Source organism: Colias eurytheme, chromosome 20, assembly GCF_061535395.1.
Source record: "Colias eurytheme isolate Ceu_HAF_F1 chromosome 20, ilColEury1 Martin Lab GWU primary, whole genome shotgun sequence".
In the NCBI taxonomy this organism is placed as follows: domain Eukaryota; kingdom Metazoa; phylum Arthropoda; class Insecta; order Lepidoptera; family Pieridae; genus Colias; species Colias eurytheme.
In genome coordinates this window covers 424,622-438,077 of record NC_142999.1, presented here as the reverse complement: position 1 = coordinate 438,077, position 13,456 = coordinate 424,622, and the positions used below count along the sequence as shown (strand labels likewise).

Genomic DNA, 13,456 nt, shown 5'->3' with positions numbered 1-13,456 from the left:
TATGCGATTAGATGAAAGACGCATTTGAGTATGGGAAGAAATAACAACTTCAATAATTTGTCTAGTAAGTGTCGAATTTCATCATTTATTAAATAAGTCAGAAGTAATTTATTTAAATAAATAATACTTAATTTGAAATCAAACATAAACGCTTTACTTACACCTACTAAATTATCTTTCATAGAATTGTTAAATTAAACATTTAAATAAATCTATCGACAAGCACCGCACATCACTACGTATAAATCTCAGCATTTGCTAAGAATTTTATTCGTACACTTTAAACTTTGTGAACGTAAAGTGGAATGTATCTTATTATAATGGATTACACTTCTTAATTGCTCAGCAAAAGTTCTGCTCAAGTTATAACTTAATCTATCGAACATACTGCTTAGGCTGTGTCTTGGGAATATTTACTTTAGAGGCGTAAATATAATATTACTTTGTTTTAAATGATATCATTGAGAAAGCTTGACCGACTATGAGAATACAAATATTTTAAAATTGTAAGTATTTGATTATTATGATTTCAATAAGAATTTAATTTGTGAGCACAATAAAAATTTAACATAGGTATTGATGTATGTCAGTGCTCTTGAAAAACTAAATGATCCGAGGGTAGACACAATAATAATAACGTCATAAATAAAGGGCTGTCCCAAGCACATAATATTAAACAATAACACACAAGCATGTGTAAAGGATCTAGCGAAAAAAATGCCCCTAAGTTATTTCGCCCCGCGTAGCAGGAATCCATCAAAGGCCCGGCTACAAGAACTAGGGATGTGACTCAGAGTTTTAATTAATTTTGTATGAAATACATATTTTGAAAATTTGTAATAGTTAACAGTTGTTAACATGAATTATGTGTGTTATTAATAATATTAGAGTTTACATTGATTGATATATGTAGAGGTGATTAATTTTATTTTTTATACACCAGCTGCTTTTAACAACTATAAACACTTAATGGCACGATTTATTTTCATAAATGCAACTTTCATTTCCATTTTACAGACTATAACATACTTATTAAAAATAATTCTTTAGCATGGATGCATATCGTATCAAATTTGAGCTTGATACACATTTATTTGCGATTCTATAGCCTAAACTTTGTCTTACGATATTTTTAATTAATTACATATTATTATTTAATATCGTTGGCAGCCCTACCCTGACCCCACCTGGCGCCGACCGCGGCAAGTCAAACAGTCCCCGACAAACGCTGTACTTTGGAGTTTGGACAACTACCGAATTACATCATGCCGGTAATAAATTTGCAAAGTAAACACTTTGTAACGGGTTTAAAACATGATTAATTTTGCTACAATTTTTAATAATATTATCCTTTACTTTTCTACAGTTTTTTTTATTCAAATATAAGAGTAACGTGTACTTCAACTAAATATATTATTCGATCATTTTAAACATATTGACCGATTAATTAAACTGTAAAAATGTTTAAACAGATATAACAGTTTATAAACTGAAAACCATGGCAAGCTGAGGCGAGAAACTATGTAGTATGTTTTATCTAATATTTAGATTATATGTAGATAAAATAATATCAAAGCTTTAAATCCCCATTTCAATATCGTATCCAGATATAAATATGTTCCCTTTCATAATATAAACGGAACTGTTAAAATTTATGGCTATTTTTATTTCACTACTAGCGGTCCGCCCCGGCTTCGCCCGTGGTACATATTTACGTTTTCTCTACATAAAAACCATCCTCGTACTTCAAGGAATATAATAAAAAAAGAATTATCGAAATCGGTTTAGCCGTTCTCGAGTTATGCGCTTACCAAAACATTTTGCGATTCATTTTTATATATAAGAAGAAGAAGATTAAATCACCAAGTAAGCTTTATGAGGTAATATGCATATTGCATACACTTCTTACTTTGAAATGTCATCTAAAATATAATAGTGTTGGTTTTGAGAAGGTTTTAACACCAATGTAAAAAGGGTGGTAATTAAACGATAAAATAAATAAACATAGGTAATATTATGTGCTTTGCGTATATGTGTGGCTAAAAATAAATATTGGTCTATTCAGATTATCAAAAAAAAGACGTGTGGCACTCGGGGACTGCCGCGGTAAAGCTATTGCATAGCATACCTTCAAGCCATACCTCAGAGCCCGTCGGAGTGGGGAGCGTGAGGTTTTTTCGTTACGGAATTTCTCGATTCGGTCCCCGCGCTCAAGGCCCGCGATAGAAGCTATGCAATAGCTTAATAAATCCAATGAGTTATAGTTTAAGTAAATATCACGCAAAGCCACGGGATAAAGCTAGTAAAAATAGCATAAATCGCTGAGAGCTCGACGACGTGTCGTATAATTTTATAAGCAATATAAAAGCAGTAAAAATGTTAAGGCTGATAATAAATACATAATATTATATACGAGTGCAATGTATCTGTTAGGTTGTTATTTCTTTATTTGTTTTTAATACACATTGGAAAACACGTACATTTGAAAAATACAACTGAGTATTAGTAATTTTAATTCGCAAATTGTGAGCTCTACGTACTGTGTAGTAATATTATTTATAGATACATTGGTTCAGCTTTTTCTTTTCTCCGGGATAATGTGACAGATTTATGAACAATGTGTTTTCTATTAAAAGAAAACATGTAAAAGTACATTTCTCAGTTGTCTACTTTACCTTTCTACTAGATGTTGGTGATTTTGACTTTAAACAACGTGAAGCATTTTTATTGCAAAAAAACCGTTCAATCTCGCCAGCGCCGAAAATCATTAATTACAAAATATTTGATTTTGCGCGAGCTTTTAATCAAGTTCACTGTTGTGTAAGAATTTTTAATCAAGCGTAAAAAATGACGTCATTTATAACGCACCGGCAGCCGGCGCCACGGGGCGAGCTATATCACAGACAAAGACCTGTTAATCACTTCAAATTAACGATAAAGTTTATAAAAGATGCAAAATCTCTTATCGATTTCAGATTGAATTTTAGGTATTAAAAATACTGTTACTTGCGAATCTGAGCAAAAGGCGCGGGACATATACAAGCGGCGCAGCGCGCCGCGGGCGCGCTGCCATCGTGCATCGGGTGCGCTATTGGCATTTTGTATGAAATAATTTTGGAAAGGCGCAACCTTGGCGCAACCTTGGCACAACCGTGGCGTGCCGTCTCGACCGCGCCTGTCCAAAATTCTTTCATACAAAATGTATAAGAAGGACGTGGTGCAAAACAGATTCAAGAGGTGCGCTTATGGCACGCCCGCGCCCGCGCCGCTTGTGTTTGACCCGCGCCAAACTTTCAGATGCCTACAATGTGTAAGACACGCAATTGCAAGTAAATCCTCCGAAATAATTAGAGATAAAAATTTCAATTTAAAAATTATTCACAACATTTAAATGTATGTTCGTTCGTGTTGAACATATGAGTTCAATAAAAATAATTAATAAAATACATTATTACATAGTTATATCACCAAATTCAATTTTACTTTTTTTAATTACATACTATATCTTAGATTATTCTATTAAAAAAAAGCTTAATTAAAAAGTTTAAAATAACAAGAGACCTAACGTAACGTAGGTCCTAACGTAGGTCTAAAGTCTAGAATTCCCGTTCACGTGAAGCTAACTAGGTTAGTCCTAATTGACAGCACTTCATCGAAGCCGGATTTAATTGTGGTAATTGCAAGAAGCTTATATCTAATACACTGGAGATTGCACTATGACCATTAACTTGTCACAAGAAAATATAACCTTGAATGACGTCAGTGTTGTTTTTTGTCTCTTTCTGTGGGTGACCACACTGGTTTGTATATTCAGGATTTTTCGAAATAAAAAAAACTAAAAATCATGGTCTATAAATAATATTTGAGTTTTTATGTTTGAGTTTTGAACGACATATATTTTTAACAGTATTTATATTATAATATTACTGGTCAACTTACATGAATAATTATCATCTTTATAGGTACATACCATTTTAATTGGTAGAGAATGATAGTTTTAATTATAACGCTTGATAACTTTTGATCTCATACTACGATTTTTTAATTAAAATGAGTGCTACATACATTAAAACATCGTTTTGGTTACTCAAGCTTCAGTCTAAAACTTTTCAATATTCCAAAGGGAGAGTTGCATCGCTAGTGTTGATGTGTGGTAACGATATTACAGTTCTCAGAAATTCGTATGTCTTTCAGGAGCTGTACTTACGGTTACTTATGGTTTCATGGTGGTTAATTATAATATAATTAAAATTACTTTATCAGTTGAGACGCAGTAACAAGAATGTGGTAAATAAAAAGGTATAGCACTTTTCAAAAGGTATTTTTTTTCTGGACCGTAATCCTCAGGCTTAAAATGCAAACTGCATATTCTGGCATGTTGATAAATTTTACCCTTGATAGGCACTATGGACAGCCATTTATTTCTTTTTATTTCATTTTTGGAAAGCTGAAATACGTAAAACAAAAAAATATTAGGTTAAAAAGGATAAATTTCAATGTAAAAAAGAACAAACCACAATATGTGAGTGCAATACCGATGTCGTGTGTTGTTTCATTACTAGTATAAAAAATTTTAAAATGGTGTTCTAAATGTTCATCATAATATTGTTTAGCAATATATTATCGTCGCTATCCGTAAAAACCCATCATCATGGTTACCTTACTTGTTAAATTTGTTTGTTGAAAACTTGTTGAAAAATGATGAAAGTATTAGGAAAAGAACTTATTTAACATGATTGCTTAGTAAAATGATGATAAATTTGACGATTTTTGCCATTAAAATGATTCTAAACAGGTAAATGCATGAGTATTGAGGAATATTGTAAATAACGTAAATATACACTTGCCTGTGAAATTATAGGCCAGAATATGGTGTCCAAAAACTTCTGCAATTTTTCACAATGCAATACATTATTAATATTCGGTAAATATTTATTAAATACGCAACAATATTAACTTAAATATTCGAAGCGACGCAATTTTTTTGACACTTATGTCATATTGTCAAAGTGAGAGTTGCTACAATTTTATTATGGTAACTACCCATAGTCAGGGAATATCGCTTTTTAATAATTGGTTCAGATACTTATTTTATTTAGTGTTGTAATAAATTTGCGCCTTCAATAATCTGTGGTCACTTTTCATGTAATGGCAACATTTTGTTTTGTACTTCCTCTTCTCTGCGGACATTGCTCGTGTAACACGTATATTTTTCATCTTAATAAAGTTTTTCTTGTAAAACGTGCACCTGGGTTTTTATTGACTATACCAACAAGATAACAACAGGTTATGGGCCCAGGCTACGAAACAAAATATAGTCAATCAGTATAAAAACCTACGAAGAAAAAGTAACAATAATTGTACCGGTCACGCCACGTGTTCTGAAGTGTAAAGATTCGTGGTAAAGTTCTTTCAACAACAATCAGTATGTCGTCAAACACATTGGCATTAATTGAGAAATTAACAGGCCGCGATAATTACGCCACATGGCGTTTTGCTGTCCAAACATATCTTCAACACGAAGAACTGTGGGACTGCATTGTGGATGATCAGACATTGGACAAGAGAAAAGATACAAAAGCAAGATCAAAGATCATTCTTTTAGTTGATCCGGTAAATTATGTGCACATACAAGAAGCTAAAACTGCGAAAGAAGTCTGGGAAAATTTGTCTCGTGTCTTCGATGACTCCGGGCTGACACGGCGAGTTGGTCTTCTACGTGACTTATGTAACACAACGCTTGAGGGATGTCCGAACGTTGAGGAATACGTGAGTAAAATTATGACTACTGCTCATAAATTAAGAAATATTGGTTTTCAAGTAGATGATGAGTGGCTCGGCACCATGCTGCTTTCCGGTCTACCTGAAACTTATAAACCAATGATTATAGCTATAGAAAGTTCAGGCATGAAAATTTCATCAGACTCCGTCAAATCAAAATTATTACAGGATGTCAAACAATCAAATAGTGATAGAGCTTTTGCTTCAAGTCAGAGATTTAATAATAAATGTAAAAGAAATTCTAAAGGCCCCCGCTGCTATACATGCAACAAATATGGTCATAAAAGTCCTGAGTGTAAATCAAATACAGTAAATAATGATCGGAAGATTTCTTATAAACCGACTAGCAGGTCATCATATGCTGCTGTATTTATAGCATCTTCTGAGTGCTCTGATTACTGGTATATTGATTCTGGCGCTTCTGCACATATGACAAAACATAAAAACTTATTCATAGAGGAATATACTTCAAATATTAAATCAATTAAAGTTGCAAACAACAAAACACTACCTGTTCAAAGCTCAGGAAAAATTAGCTTGAGTGTTTTTAACGATAGAGGCCATGAAAATGAAATAATATTTACAAATGTTTTATATGTACCTGAACTCACTACAAACCTGCTTTCTGTCAGTCAAATTGTTAACAATGGTGGCCAAGTAAGATTTAATAAGAATGGTTGTGCTATACTGAACAATAAAAATGTTATCATAGCTACAGCAAATTTGATTAATAATATGTATCGCCTAAATATGCCTGGTGGCTATGCATGCATATCTGATGTAATCAAGCAAGATACTTACCTGTGGCACCAGAGAATGGGTCAGTTGAACTTTCAGACGATGAAAAATATATGTGTTGCACTGAGTAATGTCCGCAGACCAACATCTGTCCGAAGACCAACAGATGTCCGTAGATCAACAGCTGTCCGCAGACCAACAGCTGTCCGAAGATCAACAGCTGTCCGTAGACCAACAGCTGTCCGCAGACAAACATCTGTCCGAAGACCAACAGATGTCCGTAGATCAACAGCTGTCCGCAGATCAACAGCTGTCCGTAGACCAACAGCTGTCCGCAGATCAACAGCTGTCCGTAGACCAACAGCTGTCCGAAGACCAACAGCTGTCCGCAGATCAACAGCTGTCCGTAGACCAACAGCTGTCCGAAGACCAACAGCTGTCCGCAGATCAACAGCTGTCCGTAGACCAACAGCTGTCCGTAGATCAACAGCTGTCCGTAGATCAACAGCTGTCCGTAGACCAACAGCTGTCCGTAGATCAACAGCTGTCCGTAGACCAACAGCTGTCCGTAGACCAACAGCTGTCCGTAGACCAACAGCTGTCCGTAGACCAACAGCTGTCCGTAGACCAATTACAGCTGTCCGCAGACCAACAGTTGTCCAAACGTACACAGCTGAGTACCTGGTTAATCGCTCTCCGACAAGATCGCTATCTTATAAAACACCAGAAGAGATGTGTACTGGATACAGATTTATAGCGTCTAATACAAGAAAATCAATTAAAAGCAGAGACGCTATATTCTTAGAATCAACAGTGAAAAGAGATTATGTGCCTATTGAATCAGCCACAAATAAAAGTTTAAATAAAACTCAGAATGTAGAAGAAATTGAATATGACTCGTCGGATGATAATATATCTGTTTAAATATTAAAAATAAAAGTGAAAGCTCTTACCTGTGCTATGGAGATCAACCAGATTATGAAGTTCTTATAATTATGAAAAAGCAATTAATTCTGTTGATGCTGCTAAATGGATAAAGTCAATTAACGAAGAACTTTATTCTCATCAACAAAATAACACATGGACTTTAGTGGATAAAACCCCTGATATGAAAATAATTGGTTGTAAATGGGTATTTCGCATTAAAGAGGAAACTACAGGTCCACGATTTAAGTCAATGCTTTGTGCCAAAGGATATTCACAGACAAAAGGTATCGATTACCAGGAAACATTCTCTCCGACAGTCAGGTATGATTCCATACGTATTTTACTTTCAGAATCTGTCCAACAGAATCTTCAGATAATACAGCTAGATGTTAAAACAGCATTCCTGTATGGTGAGCTTGAAGAAGACATATACATGACCATACCAGAGGGCTTAACCTATGATGCAAACAAGGTATGTAAGCTTAATAAATCTTTATATGGCTTAAAGCAGGCTCCCAGATGCTGGAACTCTAAATTTGATACTGTTTTAAAGAAATTTGGACTAGTAAATAGTAAAGCTGATCAATGTGTGTATATTGGCACTATCAATGGAGAAAAATGTTACCTATGTCTGTATGTTGATGATGGATTATTATTTTCAAAAGATGAATCAACATTAAAGGAGTTGATTAATGATTTACAATCAATATTTGAAATTAAAACTTGCTCACTCAGAAACTTTGTGGGTATGGAAATAGAGAAATGTGACAAGTATATTTTCATACATCAGGCAAGTTATATTGAAAAGTTATTAAACAAATTTAATTTATATAATTGTAATCCCAACAGCATTCCAGTTGATCCACATTTAAAACTAGAAAAAGGAGAAGGGGAAAATGAAAAGAACATTCCATATCGAGAGGCGGTTGGTTCATTGATGCATCTAGCTACAGTAAGCCGACCTGACATTTCATATGCTGTGAGTTTGGTAAGCCGTTTTTTAAATTCTTATGACAAAGACCATTGGAGCGCTGTTAAGAAAATCTTTAAATATTTAAAAGAGACTAAAGATTACGGTCTATGTTACACTCCAATGTCTGAACCTAACACAATCATTGGCTATAGTGATGCCGATTATGCAAACGACCCCAGCACTAGACGTTCAGTCACGGGATATGTCTTTATGAGGAATGGAGGAGCAGTCACATGGGCTTCTCAAAGGCAGCAGACAGTTGCCCTCTCCACTACCGAGGCTGAATTCATGGCAGCCTGCGCTGCGACCAAAGAGGCTATGTGGGTTAAGCAATTGTTATGTGATATAGGTGAATTTAATCAAAAATCAGTATGTTTGAACTTAGACAACCAAAGTGCCATAAGTGTAATAAAAAACATAAACTTTCATAAAAGATGTAAGCATATAGATATTAAATTTCATTTTATTAAAGAGAAATATTATAGTAAAGTTATAGATTTAAACTATGTATGTAGCGATGAGCAACTTGCTGATATCTTTACCAAACCACTGTCTAAAGTTAAATTTAGTTATCTAAGAGACAAAATTGGAATTCAATATTGTAACCAGTAACACTTGATTATTTATATTGTATAAGCCAATGTAAACTTTTGTGTACCGTGTAATAATTATAATGTGTTTGTTTTTAACAGTAAAAGTTAAATTTCTGTAAAATTGTAAAATTGTTGCATTCTGAAGGCATTAATTTAGGAGGAGTGTTGTAATAAATTTGCGCCTTCAATAATCTGTGGTCACTTTTCATGTAATGGCAACATTTTGTTTTGTACTTCCTCTTCTCTGCGGACATTGCTCGTGTAACACGTATATTTTTCATCTTAATAAAGTTTTTCTTGTAAAACGTGCACCTGGGTTTTTATTGACTATACCAACAAGATAACAACATTTAGCATAAATAATAATTGTCTCATCCAACAATGCTTCTGAATGACGTTGTTGGCAATTTATCAACAAACTCATGTACAAAAACTAACCTTTTGCACAGAATATTACAGCATACATAGTAGCCTTGGGAAAACTTCGTATTAACAGTGGCAATACCAAGTTAGGTGTGAAAGTGATAGAACACAACAATTTTCTTGTTACACGTCAAATGTTCATACCGAAATCTCCAGTGTCTAGGATATAAGCTTCTTGGGTAATTGTATAGCCGCAGACACCGGCAGCCATTTTATATTCCTTTTGCAAAACCGATATAGATAATGTTTGTAGGTAATATTTTATGTTAATGTGTATTTATTATTTAACACTATGTAGTTGACGAGATTTTCTAATATTCCAATTGTCCATTTTTCAAGGGAAAATTGTAATTTCATGTGCATCAGCCCGTGATAGTCTTATTTAAATTAGTTAAGGTGTAGTAATTAATATTATCTTGAACATTTTATGGAAAAACGGATTGATAGAATAGAAATAATTAATAGTTTTTGTTGAAATTTCAGACAAAAAATGCAATTTAATTTAGATGTTATGTATAGAAGATAAGCACTTACCTATAAAAACTTAAATAAATACCCAATTTTTTGCCCTACCCTGACTAAAAAATATTATGTTTTTCATTGTCTTGAACGGTAGAGTAAGAACACCCTATCTCTATTATCGACTTGCTATAAACACCCAAACAAGATACTACAAATCTACAACCCTCACCTTATAGCCATGCTCTTAGCCTTGAGATGGTGCCATCTCTGGTTCATCTCATCCAGCCGCCGCTGCAGCATGACAGCATCTTCCTGTGACGACAGCGAGCCGAGCAGCCGCCGCCCTGTACCCGTGAGCGAAGCATACACATCGCGATGCGTTTCTATCTCTGATTGCAGGTCCTGGAAGTAAGTTTTTAAGGTCATTTATTGTATACAATAGGTATAGGAAATATAAGGTACTATGTGTTAAATGTAATAATAGGGCCTTCATGTGTCGAATATCGTGTGGAAAGGACGATTTGCTTATAAACCTTTTTCGGATATAACATATACGGTTTACTTTATTTTGTCGGACTCTTGCATAAAATTTAAATAAAAACGTTATTGCTTCGACTGAAAATTTGTTAAATTAACACATATATAACGTCAATATATTTAGCTAGCTCGATCCTCTTCATCTTTGAAACGTTTAGTAAGTAAAATAATTAGGTCGGTAATTTATTTTTTTACCCTACAGTAATAGGATGATGAATATTTTAAAGGAACAGAATATTAATAAAAATATTTTTTTGCAGTTTATAAACGCGATTTATTATCATCAAAACCAGACGTTCAAGAAAATCTTGTTTAATCTTTCAGCTTTACATTTTCATACTTCTAGGGATAAAAATCCACGTTTCTTGTTCAACATCTTTCAAACTTCAAATATATTCGAGACATTGTTTGAAGATGTTTATAACGAGAACGTAATATACAAGAGCAAATACATTGTAATGGTTTCACTTCCTTTGACATATTTAGTACTTATTACTATAATAATGGTTTTATTGTTTCTATTTGGTTAAGCATTTCACTGTAGATGTGGCCACATATTGCAATTTAGCCATATTCTTAACCGACTTTAAAAACGGAAGAGGGAGAATACATCTGATTATTTTGGGTCTGTAAAATCAGAACTTTCGACTGGGTGAATAGACATTGATGATTGTTTTGTCATTTGAAAGCTGTTCCCGTTGATCCTTCCAATTTTCTATTTCAATTTTTAGAAATATTAAAATGATGTCTATAAACCTACGCATGTAATCCATAAGAATAATAAGGTGTGTCTATGATATTTATAAAAAATATTAAAAAATAAAACAATCTATTTGCGAGGTCTGAACATTATTAAGTTATTTCAAAGTGCTTTTGAGTATTCAATGTGAAGTAAAGTGCGGTAAGCTACGGACTCAGGTAGTTAAGTATAAGATAGCATTCAGTTTTGACACACCTGCGACCGACCAAAGATTAAGGCATAAATAATAATAAATATGATAAATGTGTTTGAATTGCAAATTTTTTTAATGATGTTAATATTTATGTTGTGGATGAAGGTAGAATATTTTATGTTACAATGTCACTATTACTACGTGGGTTTTTACATTAAATTGTATGTGCAATGGGTTTAATCCAAAATGTTAGCCAATGCAGAATATTTGAATCTATTATTCTATTACAAATCTTATATTATCTTCTCTTTGCGATCCAATTTTTTAGTTTTTTTGTATAAGAAATGTTCGGGACATACGCAGCAAGTTGATTCAATTAATTATATCGAAATTTATTATTACACAGCAATTTTCAATACTAGTATAAATTGAAGAAATAGTAGCAAATTCGAATGAATTTCCACAATCCTATAAAACTATACCAGAAGTGACCACAATATAATAAAAAGCGACAACAACATTGTCGCGTCTGCAACATAGTCTTTGTATTGCTATAAAAATATACAGGTGGGTAATAAATCTTAAGGGCACTCCGACAAGATGAATGGTGTGTCGGTTCTGCGTTGATATACTATGGCTTATTACGCACTGATTTACGGGAACAATTACTTTTATAGAAGCCCAAGGCGATAATACTTCATAACTTGTTTAATAAGTGCGCTTATTTGTAATGACACTTAAGAATATTGCTGGGAATGATATATTTTGTAGTTGTTACTCTGTTTTATGGTCTCTTCGTCTTTATCATTAGCTATTGCATGCGTGAAAATTATTGCTAACTAGCTTTCCACCTGCAATCAAAAGATAACATAGCTCGTTCCCGTTCCGGACTTTCGGAATAAAACGTAATTTCGATCCAAATCGGTGCAATGGTTTAGGCGAGACGAAGAGAAATACTTATACACAAAAAATATTTTTTTGTATGTATAAAAGATATAGATAGACAGATTATATATAAGAAGTCTAGCATAAAGATAATAACTAAACAGAAATATCTATGCAATAGGATAGGCCTTTATCAGACTACCATTATTAATTAATTATTATAAAGATCAAGAGAAAGCTACCGACTGAACAAAACCAAGATACGAATTATGAGTAGGGTTTTATGATTTAGGTCATGTTCATTATATTGGCCAAGTAGGTTATATGTGATATACTTGATGTATGTCTGTGTGATATACCGTCACTTATAAATAGGTATAGAAAAAATTTAGACTATGACGTATTTGGCTACTATTTATCCGGGTACATCAACAACATAATCTTTGGATAAAAATAATCTATACTCTATACTAATATAATAAAGCTGAAGAGTTTGTTTGTTTGAACGCGCTAATCTCAGGAACTACTCGGCCGATTTGAAAAATTATTTCGGTGTTAGATAGCCCATTTATCAAGGAAGGCTATAAGGCTAATAGCCTTAGGCTATATATCATCACGCTAAGACCAACAGGAGCGAAGCCACGCGGGTGAAACCGCAGGGCGCGTCTAGTTACATATAAACATGGTGCTTTTTACGTTTTTCATACTGATCCTAACAAACAAGAGAGCAGAAGTAAATGTTATTATATCAAGTTTATTTGTATAAATGAAAATGAATGACTTAGCTGTTATATACTTGAAGTTATCCTTTACTAAGCCTAGCCGTAAAGCAAATAACTTTGCTCCTTAACTTGATCCCACGGAATAACCCAACAAATTTATGTTTGGGATTCTTTCACTACAACTTTTACGCATTTCTCATAGTATAAAACTTTTTATCGCTGCAATAAGACACACGTAAGTGTTTTATTATTTTTGGATCGTGTATACGTAAATTCTAAACAATTTAGAAACTGGGAAGAGAAAACTAAGATACGGCAAGGACGAGAATAGAGCTCTTTTAAAACCTTGTTTCAGAAAAGCGACGACTGATCGAGATTTCTCGTGAAATATGTTTGGTACCTAAACTGTAACAAATGCTAATGGAGTTTTCAAGAGATTCTTTAGTTAGCCTTTTGATTACCTATTGTAAGACAATACTAGTCTCACATTTCGAATGGTGATTCACATTTGGAGATTGCAAT

The 13,456-nt window shown here is 33.5% G+C and overlaps 1 protein-coding gene across 1 annotated transcript in view; it reads right to left on the bottom strand.

Moving 5' to 3' along the window:
• Positions 1-13,456, bottom strand: part of Dys (Dystrophin) — a 442,182-nt gene that overhangs the window by 76,989 nt on the left and 351,737 nt on the right. The window contains exon 42 of the mRNA XM_090113773.1: positions 10,127-10,299. Coding sequence (XP_089969899.1) covers positions 10,127-10,299 — 173 coding nt within the window. The remainder of the gene's footprint in view (positions 1-10,126; positions 10,300-13,456) is intronic.